The 21,180-nt window shown below is 47.1% G+C and overlaps 1 protein-coding gene across 1 annotated transcript in view; it reads left to right on the top strand.

The window, feature by feature from the left end:
• Positions 1 to 399: 399 nt before the first annotated feature.
• Positions 400 to 21,180, top strand: part of Lnx1 (ligand of numb-protein X 1) — a 106,908-nt gene continuing 86,127 nt past the window's right edge. Inside the window, exons 1-3 of the mRNA XM_051170275.1 lie at positions 400 to 566; positions 1,266 to 1,383; positions 19,385 to 19,862. Coding sequence (XP_051026232.1) covers positions 19,471 to 19,862 — 392 coding nt within the window. The 5' untranslated portion in view covers positions 400 to 566; positions 1,266 to 1,383; positions 19,385 to 19,470. The remainder of the gene's footprint in view (positions 567 to 1,265; positions 1,384 to 19,384; positions 19,863 to 21,180) is intronic.

The following is a 21,180-nucleotide window of genomic DNA, read 5'->3' as shown; positions in this document are numbered from 1 at the left end:
AGTCCACCAACGGGGACACTTGGGGGGAAATGGGGTGCCTCTTTCTATTTATTCCTCCAACATTGCCCCCCAGCCCAGCCCACAAACCTCTGCTAAGCTGTGAGGCGGTATAGACCAGGTGAAGCCGTAGGGACGAGGTCAGAAGGGGGGGGAGGGGTTTCAGCTGGTGTTTTCCTTAAGGGACAAAAGTCGGCCTGAACCAACTCCCCGGTGAATAAATTGGGGAGGGAGGCTGGCTGCGAGCCACGGGCATTCACAGCGATTCAACGCGCTGACAGGAGCTGTTTGGTGCGCTGGGCACAAGATGCCACAGGCCTTAACCAGCAGGCAAGATGCCTCCCAGCTGCCTCTCTTTCCTGCTGGAAAAGCTGAAGCAGCCGTGACTTGTCCAGGATCACACACCAAACTAGGGACCAAAATAACTCTGACTCTGTTTCCCTACTCTCCCAGCAGACAACATCCCCTTAAGTGAGGCGCTATCATTCCAACCTGAATCACTTAAAGTGTTCCTAATTGCAGGCCTCTGGTGAACTGTAACCACCATGTGACAAGCCGACCCGACCGAGGTAGGAATGACCCAAGTTTTATCAGTGCCTGAGTATAATACTATTACAATGCTGGGGGTGGGGCGGGGGTGTGTGTATGAGGGGTTTTGGCTAATGATGCTGACAGGCGTCAAATTTAAATTTTTTTTTAAGAAGTAGACGTGTAATGTCAACTCTAGTTTGTTATAATATTGGAACAGAAAAACACTAGGGACTCAAACGGATGAGATTCAGGAAGGCATTTGGGGGGGGACAAATCGCAGATATTGCTGAATCTTCACAACTTTTTTCTCTTTACCCCTACAAAAATCACCGTCTTGGTTTAGTGCTTAAACTTCCCTATAAATGCTGACATTGGTTGTGTGGGCTTGTGAGGGCAGGGGAAACAATCAGGCATACAAAATCGGCCGGGGGGGGGGGGGAGGGGGGAAGAGCGGCTTGGGAAACAACAATCAGGCATATGCATTCAGATCTGTACACGGGGCTGGACACGTGTTACGCTCAGGAAGGAAAGTAAATTCCATCCAGCAAATTGTTCTAACTGATTCATTTGTCCTCTGAGAGACGTCACCTACCTGCTCCCCAGGTACTCAGGTAATTGACAGAGGGGAGGGCGGAGCTTCCTGGGATGTTTTAGTAGTCCCTGAGGTCGCAGCCACACTTCCGTGATGTCACACGTTTCCTGCTCTGAACCAACCAATGCCCTCCTCCTTCCTCCAGCCACCTGTACACCGAAGTTGAGCCTGGTCACAGCTCAGGAGGCCCTAGAAGCTCCTGGAGCAAGCATGAAAACTGGCCGGTCACTGCTGTTTTGAAAGACCCAAACATCTTCGAACAGGTGAGCAGGAACTTCCAAGTCTCCTCTCTTGGCCTTTAGATGGATGAATCTGTAGGGCTCTGAACTAGAAATCTGAATGAAAAAAGCGCTCACTGAACAACTTAGTGCAGAGAAACAGCCTTGAGCGGAAAGGAGTCTGCGTCGCCTTCTTACTCCACAGCTAGCGGCGTTGTCTCTGGCCAGATCTTTAATCGTTTTTGTTTCCTAATTATTAATCCAGCCTTTTGATTGTGACGCTGATTTGATTCTTTTTAAAACCCTGGAGAAAAGTGAGGTTAGATGGTTTTTGAAGCTTAGTTCAAATGTACAGACCAGTTCAGCCTGTTTTGTGTGGTTGGGGGGGAGGGTTGCTGGGGACAGTCACAAAATTCCGATTGTCCCAACCCCAACACACCTCCGCCGCCCCCCCTCGCCTGCCTTCTGCAGTCATAGTATCAGAAGCAATTTTGATTCAAAGCTGTAATAGTTAGGTTTTGTTGTTGTTTTCAATAAAAAGCCAGTCCTAAAGCTGGTGAACTTTGGCCCCCTATTTTTAAGCCTTCTTTTCTTGTCTCCCTCCTCTCTCCCTCTCCCTCCCTCACCTCCCCCCAGCCCCCCCCCCCCCCAAAAAAAGCCCCTGCAGTTTCCTTTGCTTGTGGAAAACATTTAGCAGTCTTGATTAGAACTGTGTTTACCTTCAGGCCAGATAGCCTGCCTGCTGACCTTTGGCTAAAGTAAAGATTACCCCTCCAAGGCCACAAGAATGCAGTGTGAGGCTTGGGTTTTAAATTGTTGAAACTCTTTTGTTGTTTCTATCTCGACCTGACTTTTAAAGTAATTTTACTGCAAGGGCCCATTTTCTCAATCCTGATCACACAACCTGTTCTCAGTGCCCCCTGCCCCCCCCCCCCCCCCCCCCCCCCCCCCGAGAGCCACACTCTACCAGATACAATTATTAACAAGAGCAGAAGAACCGCTTCCCAGGCCGTCTTCTTACCAAATTAGCTGGGAGACTCCAGGAAAGAAAGAAAGGAGATGCCTTTGTTGCTTCATTTTATATTCTTCCAGTGGCTTTCCCTGGAGTCAAGCTAGCAGATGGGTTTGTAAGGAAGTCGGCTCCTAGACAGTATGCCCATATGCAGCCCTCTAGAAATTAAAGGAACATGTCAATCTGCCCAAGAGTATGAACTGAAACGGCCAAAAGTTATTTCTCTTAGACAGACAGTTGCCTGCTAAGAATCTGCCTTGCTCTAGTTGCCAGTTTCCCTCTGCCTCCTGGGAAGCTCATATTCTCTTCTCTACTTGACCTCTGTGCATATTACTTTCTTCTAAGCCCAAGGGTTTGCAGAGTGACTGCTGCTTATGCCTTAATAACGGTCTCAGTTGGTTCTGAGGCCTGTGAGCAGGGTACGGACAAAGGTTCACCGTAGCCCGGATTTTGGAGGTATAAATTCGTGTTTGATGTTCCAAACCTCTGCAAGTTTTCATCCCCTCTTGTTCACCTGGCTGATTAGCTGCTTTTATGGCAACGGATTTAAGATTATGATTAAACAGCAAACCATTTCATTATTGCCTCTGACTGCTTAGAAAAATGACGCTGTAGAGCTTATTGTCCCCAATACAAAAAAAAGGACAAAAAAAAAAAAAAAAAAAAAAAAAGATGGGGCAGGAACCCAGAGTCAGAGTGTCTAGTTATGGGGGCAGCCTGTAGGACAACTTGCACATGTGTGCCTGAGAAGTTACCGGTGACAATATCATTAGTTCAGGTATATACTATGTGTGATGGGAACTTGTATGTCCTTTAGCAAATTACTGACCTCTGGACTGCTGTCTCTCCCTCAGTAGGATAAGAGAAAAGGACTATGTACTATAATGTGCTTCTCTGAGCATAGGCGGAGCTTGGAGTAAGGAGTGCCTGGTCCTGAGATAAGGACAAATAAAAGCCAGGTCCATCTCTGCTGGAGGAATTTTCCTGGGAGCTTAGAGGCCTTGCGTGAGCCTCTGTAAGTCTCCTGTGGCTGCAATTGTTCGGAACTCTGCCTTTATTATTGTAATTAATTGTTAGTAATTAACCCCACCAGTTAACAGTTTGGGGAAACACAACAGTTCCAGAGGGAGGAGAAGGAAGGCACTGCTATTTACTGAGCCAGGCAGCGCTTGTCTGGCAGCCCCCCTCCTCCCCCCCCCCCCCGGGCAAAGCAAATTCTGTGGTGGTCGTTCCTTCCATCCGTCCCCAGCTCAAGAATCTCTTGAAACATCCACAAAGTAAGTGTGAGTGCTTGTGGGCTTTTTAGTAGATTGTCACTGCTGTAATCTGACTTGGCAGGGAGCCTAGTCTGTTTCCAAACATGGTACCACCCATCACCACCACCCGGAGTGGCCTTGGCTACTTGGTCGCCTCTAATCTTGTAGATAAACATCCTCTAACCTCAGGCTTCAGGAGTGCTTGGCCAGGCCACTGTGAGAGGCGACAGGTAATTTGCAACCTGTACCATTCTGTGGAAGGAAGTCTCCATGGGTCCTGTGGATACAATCCGCCCCCTTAAGTAGAACATACTGTGCCCTTCAATGACAGGGAATCATTGCATCAGAGCAGATGTGTCCCCAGACCCTGATATAACTCTGGTCCCACCTTGGTATAACACACATTTGTACATTCAAGAGCAAGGGTGAACTGAGGACTGTGGATTCTAATCTTAAACATACTACAGCTTGCTGAAGAGACCTCTATAAGAAGAACCTCAAGCTCCTTGTCCATCACTTTCCTGCCCTCCCCCCCCCCGGGCCCCACCCCAGAAGGATGAACCCTTGAATCTTACAGTAAAACCTATAGCAGCTCTTTGCCTAAATGCTTGGGTCAGAGTCGCAGGAGGGGTGGGCAATGCCTCACCGGGGCATGGTGGTCTTATTCATTTAATTCCAGGTAAAATGGTGCTGCCATTCTAGACTAGGGATCTTTGGCATCAGACTGCCTGGGCTCTAAGCCCAGTTCTGTCATGTGCTTTCATTGTGCCCCAGACAGGCTTTTTAACCTGTTTGAAAGGACCCTGGCGTCAAGTTAGCTAGTGCTCATGTGTTTTTTCTTGAAAAGGAGGCAGGGTAGTAGGCACTAGACAGACCTGGTTCTGTCGCTATTATGAGCCTACATGAGGCACTTAATATATTTGTATCAATCTGTCTCTCCAGAAAGTGGGATACTCAGCTACCCGAGATTTCTGTGATAAACAGTTGCGGTGGCCATGTGTGAAGTACCTGGCACATGCTAGGTGCTCAGTTTGAGTGCTATATCATTCCAGGGCAGACATGTTATGTTAACCACAGTTAGATGTCTTAGCCATGCTTTAGTCTAGACATCATGATGGAGTGGGTCACTGACTGCACAGAGCACATTTCTGCAAAGGCGCTTGTAGGATTACAAGAAAAGCCTGTTAACCCAAGACCGTGCTGTTGTCTTGGCCTTCTAGGGTAGCGTGGCTGTCAGTGTGATGTCTGGTCTTTTACAGAGCAGCAGGTGTAGCAATCTGGCGTACTAGACAAGTGATCCGAGCATCTTCCTGTGGTCGGGTCTCACGGCTAACTCTCTCAGCATTTCCTCTCCTGACAATATTAGAATTCTGCACCCCTAAGCAGGAGCCGAAAAGATCTGCTGGGCTTAGGGCTACAGAGGCTCTCAAGTGTCCTCCCCACCTTGGCATCTCTGGACTCCCTGGCAGCATGAAGCTATTCCTGATATTTATGTGCCAGTGTTACAGACTCACTTTTATGTGGGCGGTAAAGTGACTGCCCTTGACAGTGTTACCAAACAATTAGGAGCCTTTCAAAACTACTTGAAGGAGACTGTGTCATTCCTCCTGGGGGATTTGGATTTTACCCAGGTACTGTCTCCATAGAACAAGAACCAGTATAAGGACCATAAAAGTTGCTAAGAACAGAGACCTGCAGGGGGCTGAGATCAACATCGAAGAACATGGGCTCTCTCTTCAAACGTCCCACCTCTGTCATTTCCTCCTTATTCTCTGCCCTATGGCATAAGGACACCATAGTGACCTACTGCTTAGCAACACAGATACAGACTTCAAATCGAGGAGAGAACCCACTTCATATGAATTGACATTTCCAAAAACTACAACAGATTCCCTGGTGGGGCGCTGCGTGTACTGTTACTGAAAGCGATCATTTTTTGACACGTGTAACACCTGGAATGTTTGGTCGCTGGGTTCACAGACAGGTGTATGTGTGGTAATGGGTGAGTGCACGTATGTGTGGATGGATAAACGGTAGCTGTATTGATGAAAGATGGGTAGATAGATCTATGTGTGGATGGATGGGTGGATGGATAACCGAAGATTGCTTGTGTTTCTTCAGCTGAGATGTTTCTTCACATGTAGCGTGAAAGCACATACTGTAAAATCAAATTGTTTTAAAGGTTACATGATAAAAAAATGTGTGTCTAGTACCAGCCTATCCCTCAACCTGTAGAAAACTGCTTGCCGATAGCAGTAGCAGCACATTTTAAATTTTATATTCTAAAACAGGAAGGAGCAAAGCAAAGGCATTCCCACCTCAGACAGGGTGGGTGCGAGGTGACTCCCACCCTGGACACATGCAGGTTTTACGATGGGCATTTCATTCCTTCTCTTCCCTCTCTGCTCAAAGAATTCCTCCTCCCTACCCAGGGAGCCACATTCCCTGTCGTTACTTGTGGGTCAACTCGTGCCATTCAACTGTGTGCCACAAGTGTTTTCTTCTTGTTGTTCTGTTTTTGTTTTTTGTTTTTTGACAACAGTTTTACATTGGAACAGGTTTACTTAACCACTACATTGTTTCCCAGTGACTCGGATTTGCTTCTTGTGTTTGATGCATTTGTCACGGGGACACAGAAGACTTCACCGGCAGCTGAATGGAAGCTCTCTAGGAATTGCTTTAAGAGCTTTTTGGCACACAGCATGGCAACAGCCCATGCATGATGGGAGGGTTAGCGATGGCATTGCTATCTGTTGAGATGATTTGTATAACTTGCTTGTGACTACAGACTGCCAGGCACGTGGCCTCTTTTGACTAGAATGCCGCATGCTTAGTCTCTACACCCTCCTCACATTAGCACATGAGTCACCTTGTGTTTTCAAGCTCCTCGTTAAGTGTTATGATCATGCTCGTGTGACATCTCCCACAGTACACACACACACACACACACACACACACACACACACACACACACACTCAGCCATTCCATCAGTGGCCCCTGGAAGTCCTTGTAAATTGGTTCCACAGTCACCTCTAAAGACATCTGCACTATAGCTTATTAGTGAACTAAAAGGAAATTAGATTTTTTTTTTTTACACTGGGGAAAGATTTCTATCCTTAAGAGAACAGGAGTCTCGGTGGCTGCCATCTCCAAGTGTTTACCCTGTCACTTAGCCATATAGGGAAGGGTTGGAGCAAGACACTGGGAATACTTACTTCATTCCTGTGGGACTCACCTCCAGGAATACGCAGTCTCCTGGCTTAGTCTGTTAGGATTGCCCCAGCTAAAGACCATAATAACTTCATTCATTATTTTAGCTCTAGAGTGTGTAGAAATTTGAAATCAAAACATTATCAGGGCCACATTCCCATCTTTGAAGGATTTAGGAAAGAGAGAAATCTACCTTTGCCTCTTCCAGCCTTGGTGGGTCCAGAGGGCAGTTGCTGGGTGGCTAAGTCCTCACACTATCTCCTCTTCTGGCCCTTGTCTTCGCTTCTGTGTCTCCTAAGGATACCAGATTTAGAGATCACTCAGGTAATCCAGGATGATCTCATCTCAAGAGCCAGCACTTGATGGCGTACTTCAAAGGCAAACTTCCCACTTAGCTCAGCTTCCTAGTCCTGGGGGTAACCACGGACACATCCTTGAGTGGGGACTCAGTCTGTAGCTGATGTTCTTATACACAGCCATCTCTATCTGTTTCTGGAGAAATCTTCGTGTCGGTCTTCCTAACGCTTTGGCCCTTTAATACAGTTCCTGATATGTGGTGAACCCCCAGACATAAAATTATTTTGTTACTACTTCATAACTGTACTTTTGATACTGTTATGAATCATAATAGAAATATCTGATATGCAGGACGTCTGAAATACAACCCCTGGCATAGGGTTGGTCAACCCTAAAGAGGTCACCACCCATAGGCTGAGAACTTCTGGTACAGACATATTAAGAGAAGCATGGATAAGAAAGAATGAGAGTTGGTAGCCTTTACCACGACCATCCTTTATTCCTATGTTCAAGATGGGGTAGCAGGGTTTGGGGCTCTAAGGATCTAATGTATTCTTCCCTTCAACACTGGAAAATCTATAGAAAGAAGATAGGAGAAGCCAACATAGGCAGTAATAGAAGACAGGTCAGGTCATATTCTCAGAGGTTATCACATCACTGAAACTTTGGGGCTTGCGGGCCATGCCTCCAGAGGAACTGGCATCATGGGACTATCAAGATGGTGATTGTTCAAACCCAATAAGTTAAGCTAAATATCAAACTTGAGATTTAAAATCCCATCCTGAGAATGAATGGAAGATGTGGGACAAAGCTCTCTTCTTGTTTCCATGCCTGCCTCAGGAACATGTGACACCCTCAGGTGGCCACAGGTGGCGGGTCATATGAACTTGTCACCTGTCACCTTTCCCCATGTAAATAGAGCATTGCCAGCATCCTAAGTCCCAGCCAATGAGACACTCGTCCTCAAAGCCCCTCCCCACTGCCCAAAGTTTATCAGTCTCTGGTTCAGGGCTGGAGAGATGGCTCAGAGGTTAAGAGCACTGACTGCTCTTCCAAAGGTCCTGAGTTCAATTCCCAGCAACCACATGGTGGCTCACAACCATCTATAATGTAACCTGATGCCCTTGTCTAGCCTGCAGTTGTACATGTAGACCACTGTATAAATAATAAACAAATACATCTTAACAACAACAACAACAAAATAAGTCCCTGGTTCACATGAAATAAAGTGGTGACCACTATCTACGTTCTTTTTTTTTTTTTAATTATCTGTATTATAGTAGGCCTGGCTAGCAAAGTCGGTAGAGCATGAGACTCTTATTCTCAGGGTCATGAGTTCGAGGCCTACATTGAGTGCCACTTATTGTTTTTAAATTACCAGTATTATTAGTATTATCAGTATGCCCAGCTAACAATCAACTAAGACACAGACACTTGCTATATTTTAAAATAGCCTTAGTTAACTTGGGGCAGGGCAGATAGCAATCCTCTAAACTACCTCCCATATTGAGGCAGGCTTAGGATCCCTGCCTCAATCCCATGCCATCTGTTTTACATAACCTCTATCAAGCTACCTCCCATCTATAGTCCCAAATCCTTGCTAATGTTCTTCATCTGGGCAGAATTCTCCATCCACGCCAGCCATGTGCCTCTCTTCCGGCTAACCCATGGCGGCCTTCTTTCCTTCCCTCAGGACCTCTCCCTCCTCCTTGTGGCAGGTCTTTCTTCTTCTTCCCAGGATTCCGCTCTCATCCCCCAACATCTACTTCACTGAAGGACATCTGAGACTGGCTGTTTAGTCAGAGCTCTAACATTTGGTGAAAGAAGGGCTCCCCTTTTCCCCAAACACTTCGTTGCTGGACCCCATGAAACTAGAGCTTGCCCGGCTGCTGCAAGCTTCTCCTCTTCACTTCCACCCAGTGCAGTGCCAATCTGTGGGAGCCACCCTTCGCTGCCTGGTTTGGTCTCAGGAGCCCTGAGCTCCCCACTGCCACCTGGCCTGGTGCCAGCAGCCCAGCTAAAAGAGCAGCACACCTATTGTGGAGAAAGTCTCCTTTTCCCACACCCGAGGCTAGACCAGAGAGCTTGTGACACAGACTTTGGTCAGTGCTCACTTGGAACCCCATGCTTCATCCTTTCCCACTAGGAGATGTGCGCACTTCCCGCTCTGTGCCCCGGTGGCCCTTCCAGTAGACGTGGAACCACAAAACTTGATCTCCCACACCAGGATAAGCAGATAAATGTCTGCTTCCAACTCCCACTGCTTCAAGGGACCTTGACAAATTTGAAAATGGCCCAAGAGACCCTTTGCCATCACCTGCACTGCTCACGGGGACAGTTGGAAGGCACAGAGACAGAAAGAAAAGATGAGGGAGAGCCACCAATGCTGTATTCAATTTGGGGCACAGAGATCATGGTTGGAAGGCAGCATGACATATGCTGAACACTGAAACACAGAACAGGAACCAACAACCAAAGCAGAAAGAACCTGCACTTTTGAAAACCACACAGACCCCCATCACTGGAAGTGCTTGGAATAGTGACTGACATATCACCCCTAGGTATGGTGCGCTAGCAATTCCCTACTTAATGAGACCCTAAGATCCTTGCCCAACCCAAAATCTTGTCATTTCTAAGCCAGGCACAGTGCTCACACCAGTAAGCTCAGCCCTTGGGAGGCTGAGGGAGGATTAATAGTCCGAAGACAGCCTAGGTCACACTGTAAGTGTCAAGCCAGCTGGGCTACACTCATAGTGAGGCCTTGACTCAAACAAAACAAAAATAAAAGCAAAAACCCCACAAAACAAAAAAACAAAACTGTGACTTCTAAATAAATAAAACATTCAAAAAGTGTTTTAAAATCACGTAGAGGGGACTGGAGAGATGGCTGAGAGGTTAAGAGTCCCTGCTGCTCTTCCAGAGGTCCTGAGTTCAGTTCCCAGCAACCACATTGTGGCTCAGACCATCTATAATGGGATCTGATGCCTGCTTCTGGCCTGCAGGTGCGCATGCAGGCAAAGCACTGTATACATAAGAAATAAACACATTTAAAAAAAAAATCACGTCGAGTCGCTGGTGAGGTGGTGCACGCCTGTAATCCCAGCACTTGGAGAAGCAGAGGCAGGTGAACCTCTGTGAGTTCGAGGACAGCCTGATCTACAAAGCAAGTCCAGGACAGCCAAAGCCACACAGAGAAACCCTGTCTTGAAAAACCAACCAACCAGCCAACCGTCATATAGAAGCCACCAACCTGTGTGCATTTTTGTCCTTGGTGGAAGTATTTGGCTAAGCTCTTCCCTCTCAGGATTTCACCTCATTTATCAAAATCCTAGTTACTTTTGTTTGTTTGGGGTTGTGTTTGTCATGCTTTTAAGACAGGGTCTCCTGTAACCCAAGATGGCCTTGAACTCCCTAATAGGTGAGGATGGCCTTGAACCTGTTGTTGTTGTTGTTTGGTTTTTTGAGACAGGGTTCCTCTTGTTCTATAGACCAGGCTGGACTTGAACTCACAGAGATCCACCTGCCTCTGCCTCCGGAGTGCTGGGATCAAAGGCGTGAGCCACCATGCCCGGCTGGCCTTGAACTTCTAATCCTCCTATTTCCACTTCCTGAGTGCTGGGATTAAGGGACGTACCACCCAAGACCAGTATATGTGGTCCTGAAGGCTGATCTCCGAGATGTGTATGTGCTATGCCAGCACTCTACCAACTGAGCCACGGTCCCTAGCCTCCAGGCCCTTCCTGTGAGCCTTCCCAGGAGCCAGGCGACCCATTAAGTTTCCTGGGCCTCACTATGTAATTCTCTTGGTGTGTCTCCTCTCAGGCTGTTTACTGTGTTTGCTGACTGCATCATGCCATTGCTCCACCTCTAGTTTCCTAACTAAATGCAAACTTCATGAAGATGGCATTGAATTCTCTCTAGAAGACCCCACAGAGTTCAAGGCAAATGCTGGTCATGCTCAGGGCAGTCAGCACACATCTGTAGAACTGACATAGTTGGAAACGGTTGTGAATTCACGTGTATTTCTTCATGTATTCATCTGCCTACAACTTGGTTATGTTTTTTAAAGAAAAGACAAGACAAGAAAGCCACTTCCTGCTGTGGTGAGCTTTGACAGGGGAGAGCAGCAGTTTGGAGGTCATTTCTCGTCCACACTTCTTTAAAGTCAGGGCTTCCCAGGAGTCGGGGTGACGCTTGGTAGTCATGGAGCCCTTGCTGACAGGACACGCTCTGCCTTAATTGTGTATTGTTTGCAGGCGTCCATGTTAGAGACTAGGACATGGGAGGCCATCTTATCTGAGGCAGAGCACTTACAAACCGACCCAAAGATGGCAGGTGCACCGTGACATCCAGGGCCAGAGTGGTGAGGTCGGCTGTCAAGGGAGATAACGTTCTTTTCTGGAAGGCTGTGAAAAGCCAGCCCCTGGCCTCCAGAGCTCATTTGTAATTGGCTAACCACAGGGGACTCTGTTCACTCAACCGCATCCCTTGACTTGTCCCCCCCCCCCCCCCCGCCCCTTTCTGAATATCTGCGTTCCCAGTTATGGACTCCAGATGCGTTCTGCCGTCTCTTGTTCGGTTCTGTAATTTCCTGGCAGATTCTGACCTCTGTGGAGACCCTTTATATTTTTCTTCTGTTCGTTCTAGTGTTTGAAACACTGTGCAGGCTACTGCCATTCGCAGATTTCGGTAATGAGTCTCTTGCTCCCTCTTTGAGACCATTGATTTAGAAGTTAAACTGAAGTGGAAGTAACCGCAGCCCTCCCAACAGGCTGTGAGTACCTGCCTCTGTTTCCCAAGGTGAAGGGCCCAGCCTTCCCCTGTGCACACACAGATTCCTCCTCCAACCCTGTCTCTTAGTTTGAAGATAATTTTTTTTTAAATCCCATAAGTGACTCTTCATATTCAGGTCATTGAAGTGCCTGGTTTTCCCAGCTATATACAATTCTGTAAGGCAAAGAATAATGTATCTTAGTTCATAGTCAGTGCCTATTTTTAAAAAATCAGGCATCTTCAATGCTCACCGGATGGATCTGAAATTTGAGGCATAAGTAAGGTTAAGAAAGAGAGGGGAGGGGCTTATCTCAACTTTGGGAATTACTTCCCACGCCGTAACTATCTATTTTAGGAGCTTCATCCAGGGCCAGGCCACCATTGAGTCAAATGTGCCTGCCAGGCAGATTCCTTTAGAGAAAGGGAGACCAGGTAGCCAGGGCCACTGCGGGACACTTATTTGCACTGGTCCACTGGACTTCTCCATGTGGATAGGACTGAGTGTCCCAGCTACAGCTGGGGTGGCTGCGGGCCCAGGGGACACTTTGAAATGCTGAGTCACCATGTTGCCCACCAGTGGCTCCCCCTCACGTTTTAAAGCATCATCAACAAAACTGTACACCTGGGTTTGTTTGTTTGTTTTTTAGGTGTCCTTTTCCTTCTGTTGTTTGTGATGCTAAGGGCCCGAACTCAGGGCCTCACACATCCCAGGGAAGTGTTTATGTTTATGGGGGGGGGGCGTGCATGTATGCGGGGCTGCACCCATGCCTATGTGGAAGACAGAAGACAACCTTAGGTGTCATTCCTCAGGCACCATCCACCTTGTTTTCCTGAGACAGGGGCTCTCATTTGACCTAGAGTTTTCCCATCAGGCTAGAGCGACTCAGGAATCCGGTATGAGATTAAAGCTCAAGCCAAAGGGATGGCTTTGTTTGTTTGTTTGCTTGTTTGCCTGGTGTTTTTGTTTTTGTTTTTTGTTTTTTTTTTTTTTGTTTTATATGGGATCTGGGGCATGAATTCAGGCTCCTGTGGTTTCAAGGCAGGCACTTCAGCAGCTGAGCCCTCTCTCCAAGCCCTTCTCCCCCAACTCATTTCTTGGAGCTCAGTTACCTGAGTGATCACTTGCTATAGGTTTAGTCTATACGCAGTTTAAATGCATTGTAAAACACTGGGATTAGTTGAGGGGTAAAAAGTTTGAACAACTTTAACTCATCTTTACAAAGTGATGCCCAGTGTGGGCTTAGACCCTCGTAATCTTGGCACTCGGGGGGGCAGGGCAGGTGGATGGCGCCATCACTGTCAGCTTGAACTACGTGGTGAGACCCTGGCCCCATCCTTCCCCAAGTTATGAGATGAACGCCTCTCCGGTAGGGGTAGAGCCCCTACTGTTTGCCACCTTCTGGGCGACGTCCTGGATGGAGAGAATTGTCATTTGGTTGGGCTGTCACCTACTCACTCAGCAAAGCTTCTGCCAGGCCCAGTTGCTTCATCGTCGTCCTCCCTGGACCAGAGCTCTTCACCTCCTTCTTGTCTTGGGGAACCCTCTGGGGGAGCCCTTTGGCAAATCGTGTACCTGGTGTCTCTCCCAAGCACGAACTGAGGTAGAGCTGTGATTGGGTTAGAGCCTGCTTACAGGTCAGTGGCACACCTGCGGCGCACTGGCCAACTCTACCATTTCCTCATTGTACCTGGCCGGCTACCAGGGATGAGGTAAGGAAAATAATGAAGGCTCACCAAGGCAGTTAATCCCAGGGCTGGGTGTAAGCCACAGTGTCGACACCCCACTTTCCCTACCTAAACTTCTAAGAAAAATACTGATAAGGCCTTGATTTCCTGTAAAGCAAGTGAGACACTAGCCTTGGGGTGCAAAGTTTAAAGAACAATAACAACCACGGAAAAGCTCGGTAATCACAATTTTAATAGGCTTTATATTAGACTTTCCATTGCTGTGGAAAGATGGGTTTGTTGTTTTTGTTGTTTCTGAAGGGGTGCAGTTCATCATGGCAGGGGAGGCAGGAGTGAGTGTGAGGCGCTGGTCACGTTGCATTCACAGTCAGGAAGCCCGAGAAGAGAGAGATGAATGCTGGGGTTCAGCTCAGTGCCTGTTCCCACTCTGCAGTCAGGTCAGGACACCAACCAGAGAGCAGCATGCCCACTTCATCCCTCACTTAACCCTCTCTGGGAACACCTGGATGTGCTGCCATGGTGAGACACAAAGGACAGAGACTAAATGTAAAGATCGGAGTAGTAATCGGTGCTTACTTAGGAATTACTATCACAGTCTCTCTCCTCTCCCCTGTAACGAGGCTCAACACAGCACCAGTGAGATAAGCGTGCCTGCTATTTAGGGATGGATTCAACAGGGCGTTCTCAACAGAATGTGATAGGAGTTTTCTGTAGGCAGGGCTGTCTCTTCCCTGAGTTGGGGCAACTGTCACCATCCAGGATGACAAGCATTCTCCTCAGACACTTTTCTAGTGCTGTGTGTCTTTTGTGGGTGAAGCCAGAAGGTGCTCTCTCTCTCTCTCTCTCTCTCTCTCTCTCTCTCTCTCTCTCTCTCTCTCTCTCTCTCTCTCTCTCTCTTCCACAGACTTGAAACATGCTAGTGAATTTTAATGTTTGTGCTTTGGTGAGAAAAATATTACTGAGTGACTGTTTCATTTGTTTCCAGCGCTGTTTTCTTGCATTATGTGTCGTATATATATTTAAAAATGAGATTAATAAAATAGCCCGAAACATCGTCCCACATGCCATGTTACTAGGGACAACAGAACGCTGTGGGCCAGGCTGTTTGGGTGCCAAAGGCCTCCTTCTGTTATATAAAGCCACAAAGCAGCTTTCCTCTTCTCAACCGTGTCTACAGACGTGGTTTATGCTTTTACAAGCTCCATGCTTCCCCTTACAACCCTCGACCTTGTCTCTCCATCCGTCTGTCTGTCTACCTACGGAGAGATTGCTGTCCCTCTGCAGTGTAGATGCTTCGAGAACTCTCTTCCCGCCCACAGACACCCACATCCACAGATGTTCAAGGCCCTTCTCCAAGACAGTGCAGTGTTTGCATTTAACAAGCACAGTCGTGCTGAATTTTTAGGAAAAATAATGAGGGGGAAGGTTGCATATTTAGCATAGATCCCTTCCTCTACCCTAACCTGTGATTGGTTGAATCCCGAATCCATGAATTTAGAGTCCTTACACATTGAAGAATCTCTTTCTCCCTCCTCCCCTCCCCCCCACATGCACAGCCATCTAAGGGAACATCACAGGCCAGCTGAAGATCAGCTCAGGATACAGATGTCAGCCTCTCTCCATCCTGGGATTTTAGAGCTCATCCTGTCTAGGCAGTGTAGGAGACACACTGACAAATTGGGGTGCTTGCTGAGGAGAGTCAGTCAGCCTCATAGAGACCAGAAACCTGAAGAAATAGTGGGTGAACCCATCTCAGTCCAGAAAAGGACATATCTTCAAATACCAAAGCACGAAGGAACTGCACGTGCTCTGTGATGATCTCCATAGACAATACTGTGTATCCTGGAGATGGCAGGAGCCCCAGGGAGACTAATTCTCACTCAGAAGGGCTGGCCTACCATACTGAGAGTATTTAAATAAATACTCTCGACCCACCTCGGCCCTGACTTTACTCTTGCTAGGGAAGAAAAGCTTTTATCCATTAGGTTAAATGGTTCTTTATCCTGTCGTGTCAGTAGAGCAGCCTGGCTCGTAGATGTCTAAAAGCTGGATCTGTTACATGTTACAACAAGATGCCATATGTTCTGTAAGATAGAGACAGGAAGAGAACTGCCAGGTAAATGCAAGAAATCCTACTTTCTAAAGTCTATCTAGTTCGTTGCTGTAGAGCCCAAACTGTGTGTTCAGCCAGCCCTCTCTTATGGTCCGTTTTTATTTATGTAGACTTTATTTAGTCTATAGTAAATTCACAGAAAATATATATAAGCAGTGTTTACATTAACATTACATTAAGAAATTGGTTTACCATCTGGCCAAGAGCCAGTGGGTTCATTGCTGGGAGAGGGGTCCAGAGGATGGGAAGAGAGGTAAGGTAGGGGAGGGGAGGATGACGCCTGCAAGGAGGTTTGCTAACCTTGCTAAGGTCATTCTGTGTGGTCCCCCACCCCCACCCCAGCACTCCAGTTCTCCTTAGTGGCAAGGACTCTGCCTCCTCAGAATGTTGGCATCTCTCCTTCCAGTGAGACCTACAGAGACTGAAACCCTTCTGATTCCCTAGGCCCTTTCTATTGAAGTAGTTACACCACTGGAGTTTTGGCCATTTCATCCTGGAGAAGGATGCTGGGAGACGAAGGGTGGCAAGGTTTAGGAGGAGGGAGTCTGGCGGCCCAGCCTGCTTTGTTTCCTTCCCGGTGTGACTGGCCAGTCACTTAGGTGCCCAGGTCTAGTTTCCTGATCTGTTTAATTAAAAGCAAAAATGTCATGAGGCATTGTGAGGATAAAATGACGCAGTCTAATAATGTCCTCAGCACAGTGCCTAGCACACTGGAAATGCTAAGCAAATTGTCAAGAAGCCAAGTTATAAAAACATCCATCCAGATGGGCGTGGTGGTGCACACCTTTAATCTCAGCAGTCAGAAAGCAGAGGCAGGCAGGTCTCTGAGTTTGAGGCCAGCCTGATCTGTGTATATAGTGAGACTTTGACACACATACATGTAAACACACACACAGACACACATACATACATACACACACATACATATATACACACATACACTCACACACACTGACATACACAACACAACAAAAACATTTTCTCCTTATTAACACAGAATCATAGAAATCTACTCGTGAATGGAATTTTATCTAGTCTGGTGACCTAGGGGTTTTTGTTTTGTTTTGAGGTTGGTTTTGGGGGTCGGGGTTGTTGTTGGTTTTTGTTTGTTTGTTTGTGTTTTGGTTTGATTGTTTGTTTTGCTGTAAGCTGAGGTTCTTAGTGCAGAATATTATAAAGAATGTGATTGCCAAGGAAGCAGGCAGGGTAGGGGAGAGTCATGCCCTAGTCAGCTTTGTGTTATGATAGTGAAAGACCTTAGTTTGTGTCTTACTTTTTTATTGCTGTGCAGGCACCATGACTGAGGCAACTTACAGAAGAACTAAAATACAAAGGGGATTAATGGGAAAAAGAAGAAGGGAGAAAGAGAGCGAGCGAGTGAGCTGTGGGGTGTGCAGAGGAATATGTTTAAGGAGCATTTTATATGGGCTTGAAACGTCCTTATGCAATCCTTTATAATAAAGGAAAATGTGACCGCATGGCCTGCCCGACACCCCACCTCTCGAAGGTCCCACATCCTCACCTCCCGGTAGCTGCACCCTGGGTCCAAGCCTGAAACGCAGGGAGTTTTGGGAGATGCAAGCCCGACACCCCACCTCTCGAAGGTCCCACATCCTCACCTCCCGGTAGCTGCACCCTGGGTCCAAGCCTGAAACGCAGGGAGTTTTGGGAGATGCAAGCGAGCCAGGGTCTCTCCTTGCTTTCTCCCACCTCCATTCTCCGAGGCTCCTCCCAGAACGCACTTTACAAGCCACACATCCAGGCTATGCCACCATGTCTCTGAGAAAGGAACGGCGCTCAAAATGAGAAGCTGCTTTCTCACTCGTGCCTGGAGATGCAGCCTGGTTTTCTGTTAGACTGTCTCCTGCAGCAGAAGGAGAAAGGGAGAAAGGACAGGAGCAAAGCATGGTGTGTGTGTGTGTGTGTGTGTGTGTGTGTGTGTGTGAGAGAGAGAGAGAGAGAGAGAGAGAGAGAGAGAGAGAGAGAGAGAGAGAGAGAGAGAGAGAGAGAGACCTGGAGAAGAATCTCCAGAGATCTATAGCCTCTGTTTACCCTTCTGAACCTTCCTCCTGAACCATCCAGTCAGATGACAACTTTTGGGGTGGCCCATTTACTTTCTCAGATTTATTTGTTACTGTTTCTTGGCTCCCTAGAAGCATTTCCTATGAACTTCCAGCGTCTGCTTGGAACCCCAAGGACAAATGGGGTTCCTTACACTCTTGACTGACGGCAGCCTCCCCATTCCTTAACCCCTCTACCTTTTGCCATCTGTGGTCTTGTTAGGAGATAAGTAAACTCTTGTGCTCTGACATTTTGGGCGCTTTACTTCAACCCCTTGTCCAGTGTGTTTCAGGCATCCTAGCTCGGTTCACAAATGTAAACAACGAAGTGGACTCGGTGCATGTTGGAAGGCATGCATTTTCTTCCCGAGATAAGGCTGTGTTTAGACAAACAAGCTTAGAATGTTTGGAAAAGAAGAAAATGGCAGCTTAGTGTGTGACTGTCGTGCTACTTTCACATGCGGCCCCCCTCTGTGTAGTTGATGTGTCTTCATGTCCCTGTAGAAAGTACAAAGTCTTTATTGAGTTTACTGAGTTTTGAAAAAGAAAAAAGAAGAGAGTTGTTTTGGAGGGGAGGGGAAAGAGGCTCAACGCTCCCCTGCCGTAAATAGTGGCAGAGTTCTGGCTGACAGTGGTTACCTGGCCTCTGCCAAGTTTTGTGAACGCCTACCTCCTCTCTGGACTGGGGACTCCCTAAAATTGCATCCTTTCCGTATGTCTTGGACGTCTCCCTGTCAGCCCACAGCCTGGTTTAGAGTTGGTAATAACTATTTATTGTCTAAGAAGCTTCCGAGGTGTAAAATCAAATGTTGGGAAAATCCCATTGAGAACTCTTCCTATTTCAAAGAAAAAGACATATCTCTGTGCTATGGGAAATATTAATATATGATTGAATTAAAGTCTACTTTCATCAAAGGCTGCTATTATGACAAAACAGAAAGATCCTCCCAGGGGAACTGATGCTGCCTTTTCTAGGCAAACAGAGCTAGACCAAAGACAAAATCAATTCTGAAACGCATGTAAGAAAGTCACTGGTAGTTGATTCATACTTAGTGTATGCCTCGTGAAAATCAAAGGCTGTCAATGTACTTATTGGATCCCTCACATCAGCCTATAAGGTGATCTGTCATTAACCTACCCTTTACTGATCAAAGGCAGCCACACACAGTGATGGTAGGTTTGAACTCAGAGGCCACTTAACTAGTGACAAGGACAAGAGAAGAAGGTAATGAAGACAGGAAAAAAAATGTAAGTCATAACTATTGTAAAAATACAGAAGACCCAACAGTGCAGGTGACTTATTGAAGACTCTGGTGTCCTACTATGTCTGAGCTTTGGAGAAAGCCAGCAGAGAGTCATCAGAATTGATTTTATTATTAAATTATATCTCTTTTGTGTGATCTACACATTTCCCCAGTAGGCAGACCTCAAGTGATTATTAACCCATCAACACGGAAATAATGCTGATCCACATTATTCCTACAATATAAACCGGAGGTACAGTGAGGCAGAGCTAGTTGCCTAAGCAGCCTAGAGTGGATGCTCAGGCCCATTCTAGCTCAGCACCACCCCTTGCTCACACAAGTGCTACCCTCCTCAGGCTATAATGTGAACATGAGCTACCTTGTTCTCTTGTAGGTTTGCATGTGGGTAGCTCTTAGAATACCTTGACCTGCTCACGAGGAAATACTCCTTTCCTGGGTTTCCTGATTCCCCACTCAGCCATGAGCCAACCAGACTTTGCTGATGACCCAGATCCCAGCCCTGAGCCCCTGTGCATGGTGTGTGGACAAAACCACTCCCCAGAGGAGAACCACTTCTACACATACACGGAAGATGTAGATGATGACCTCATATGCCACATCTGCCTACAAGCATTGCTGGACCCTCTGGACACCCCATGCGGGCATACCTACTGCACCCTGTGTCTCACGAACTTTCTGGTGGAGAAAGACTTCTGCCCTGTGGATCGCAAGCCTGTGGTTCTGCAGCACTGCAAGAAATCCAGCATCCTGGTCAACAAGCTTCTCAATAAGCTGCTGGTCACCTGCCCTTTCATGGAGCACTGCACTGAGGTGCTGCAGCGCTGTGATCTCCAGCATCACTTCCAGACAAGGTAGGAACCCCTCTCTTTCTCCTCGTAAGACACCCATGAGGGTACAGCAAGGACGCACTCATCTCCCAGGGCCTGGTGCTCCTGGTACCCTGGTACTCTACAGGATGCCCAATCTTTCTCTTTGGAACCAGTGAAGGGATCTGTTCCAATCAGACACAGTCCAAGTGTTTATGGCTATGAACCGTGAGGAAATATCATTAAGTAGGATTGGGTTGGGTTCATGCCCTTATGCGTTTATGGTTTTGAAAAGTGGTAGTGTGAATGTTAGGGTTTGAATATCGAATATCACCACGAAGTCATGTCTCGAGTGCTTGGTCCTCAGTCAATGGTGCCATCTGGGAAGGTGGAAGAAGCAACAGAAGATGGTGCCTAGCTGGAAAAAAAATAGCTTACCTAGGGCATACCTTTGAGGATATGCTAGGTCCGCTTTCTCCTCTCCTCTCTCTTTTTCCTGGCTACCTTCCTTACCAGGATGGACAGAGACCTCTGAGACTGTGAGCCCAAATAAGTCCTTTTACAAGCAAGTCATCTTTCTTTTTAATTAATGGTGGATCTATATTTATTCATTTACTTATTTTTTCATTTTAATTTTTTGTTGGCATGTGTTCATCGTGTGTAGAGTTGGATTCTATAATAACAAGGTTTTCCCCAAATAAACCAACTAAGTCCGTAAATGAGAAATTCAGAAAAAAATATCACCCTTAGTTTTAGCTTGCTTCCTATTGCTGTGATAAACACCATGACCAAAAAGCAACTTAGGAAGAAAATGGCTCACACATCCCAACTACTGCCCATCATTAGCAGAAGCCAAGACAGGAATTTGAGGCAGGAACCGAAGCAGAGGGCATGTAGGAGCAGTGCTTCCTGGCTTGTTCAGTTTTCTTTCTTACAGCATCCAGCAACAAGGGTGGCACCACTAAGAGTGGGTTGGGCTCTTTCACATCTGTCATTAATAAAGAAACTGTCCCATGGACTTGCCTGCCTCCTGGCAATCTGATGGAGGCATTTTCTCCATTGAGGTTTTCTCTTCCCAGATGAACGTAGCTTGTGTCAAGCTGACATAAAAATAACAGAGACACTCTCTGAATGATTGCTTATGTTTCTTTTCTGGCCGAGGCACACACATTGGTGGCAGGAAGATGTGTTTGCTGCTGTTGGTGACAGGCACCCCTGCTTCTGTGTCTGCTTCTCAGGGTGTCTCCTCTCGCTCCTGTGTGCCTGGGCATTCCTGTGTGGATGGCCTCCCTGGTGGCTCTGGGGCTGCTCCACATGAGGAACTCTTCTCAGTACACTTAAGGCGCTTAACAAAGTGTGAACA

This window comes from Acomys russatus, chromosome 28 (genome assembly GCF_903995435.1).
Source record: "Acomys russatus chromosome 28, mAcoRus1.1, whole genome shotgun sequence".
Lineage (NCBI taxonomy): Eukaryota > Metazoa > Chordata > Mammalia > Rodentia > Muridae > Acomys > Acomys russatus.
Note: the sequence above shows the minus strand (reverse complement) of the source record. Positions and strands in the feature narration are given on the sequence as shown.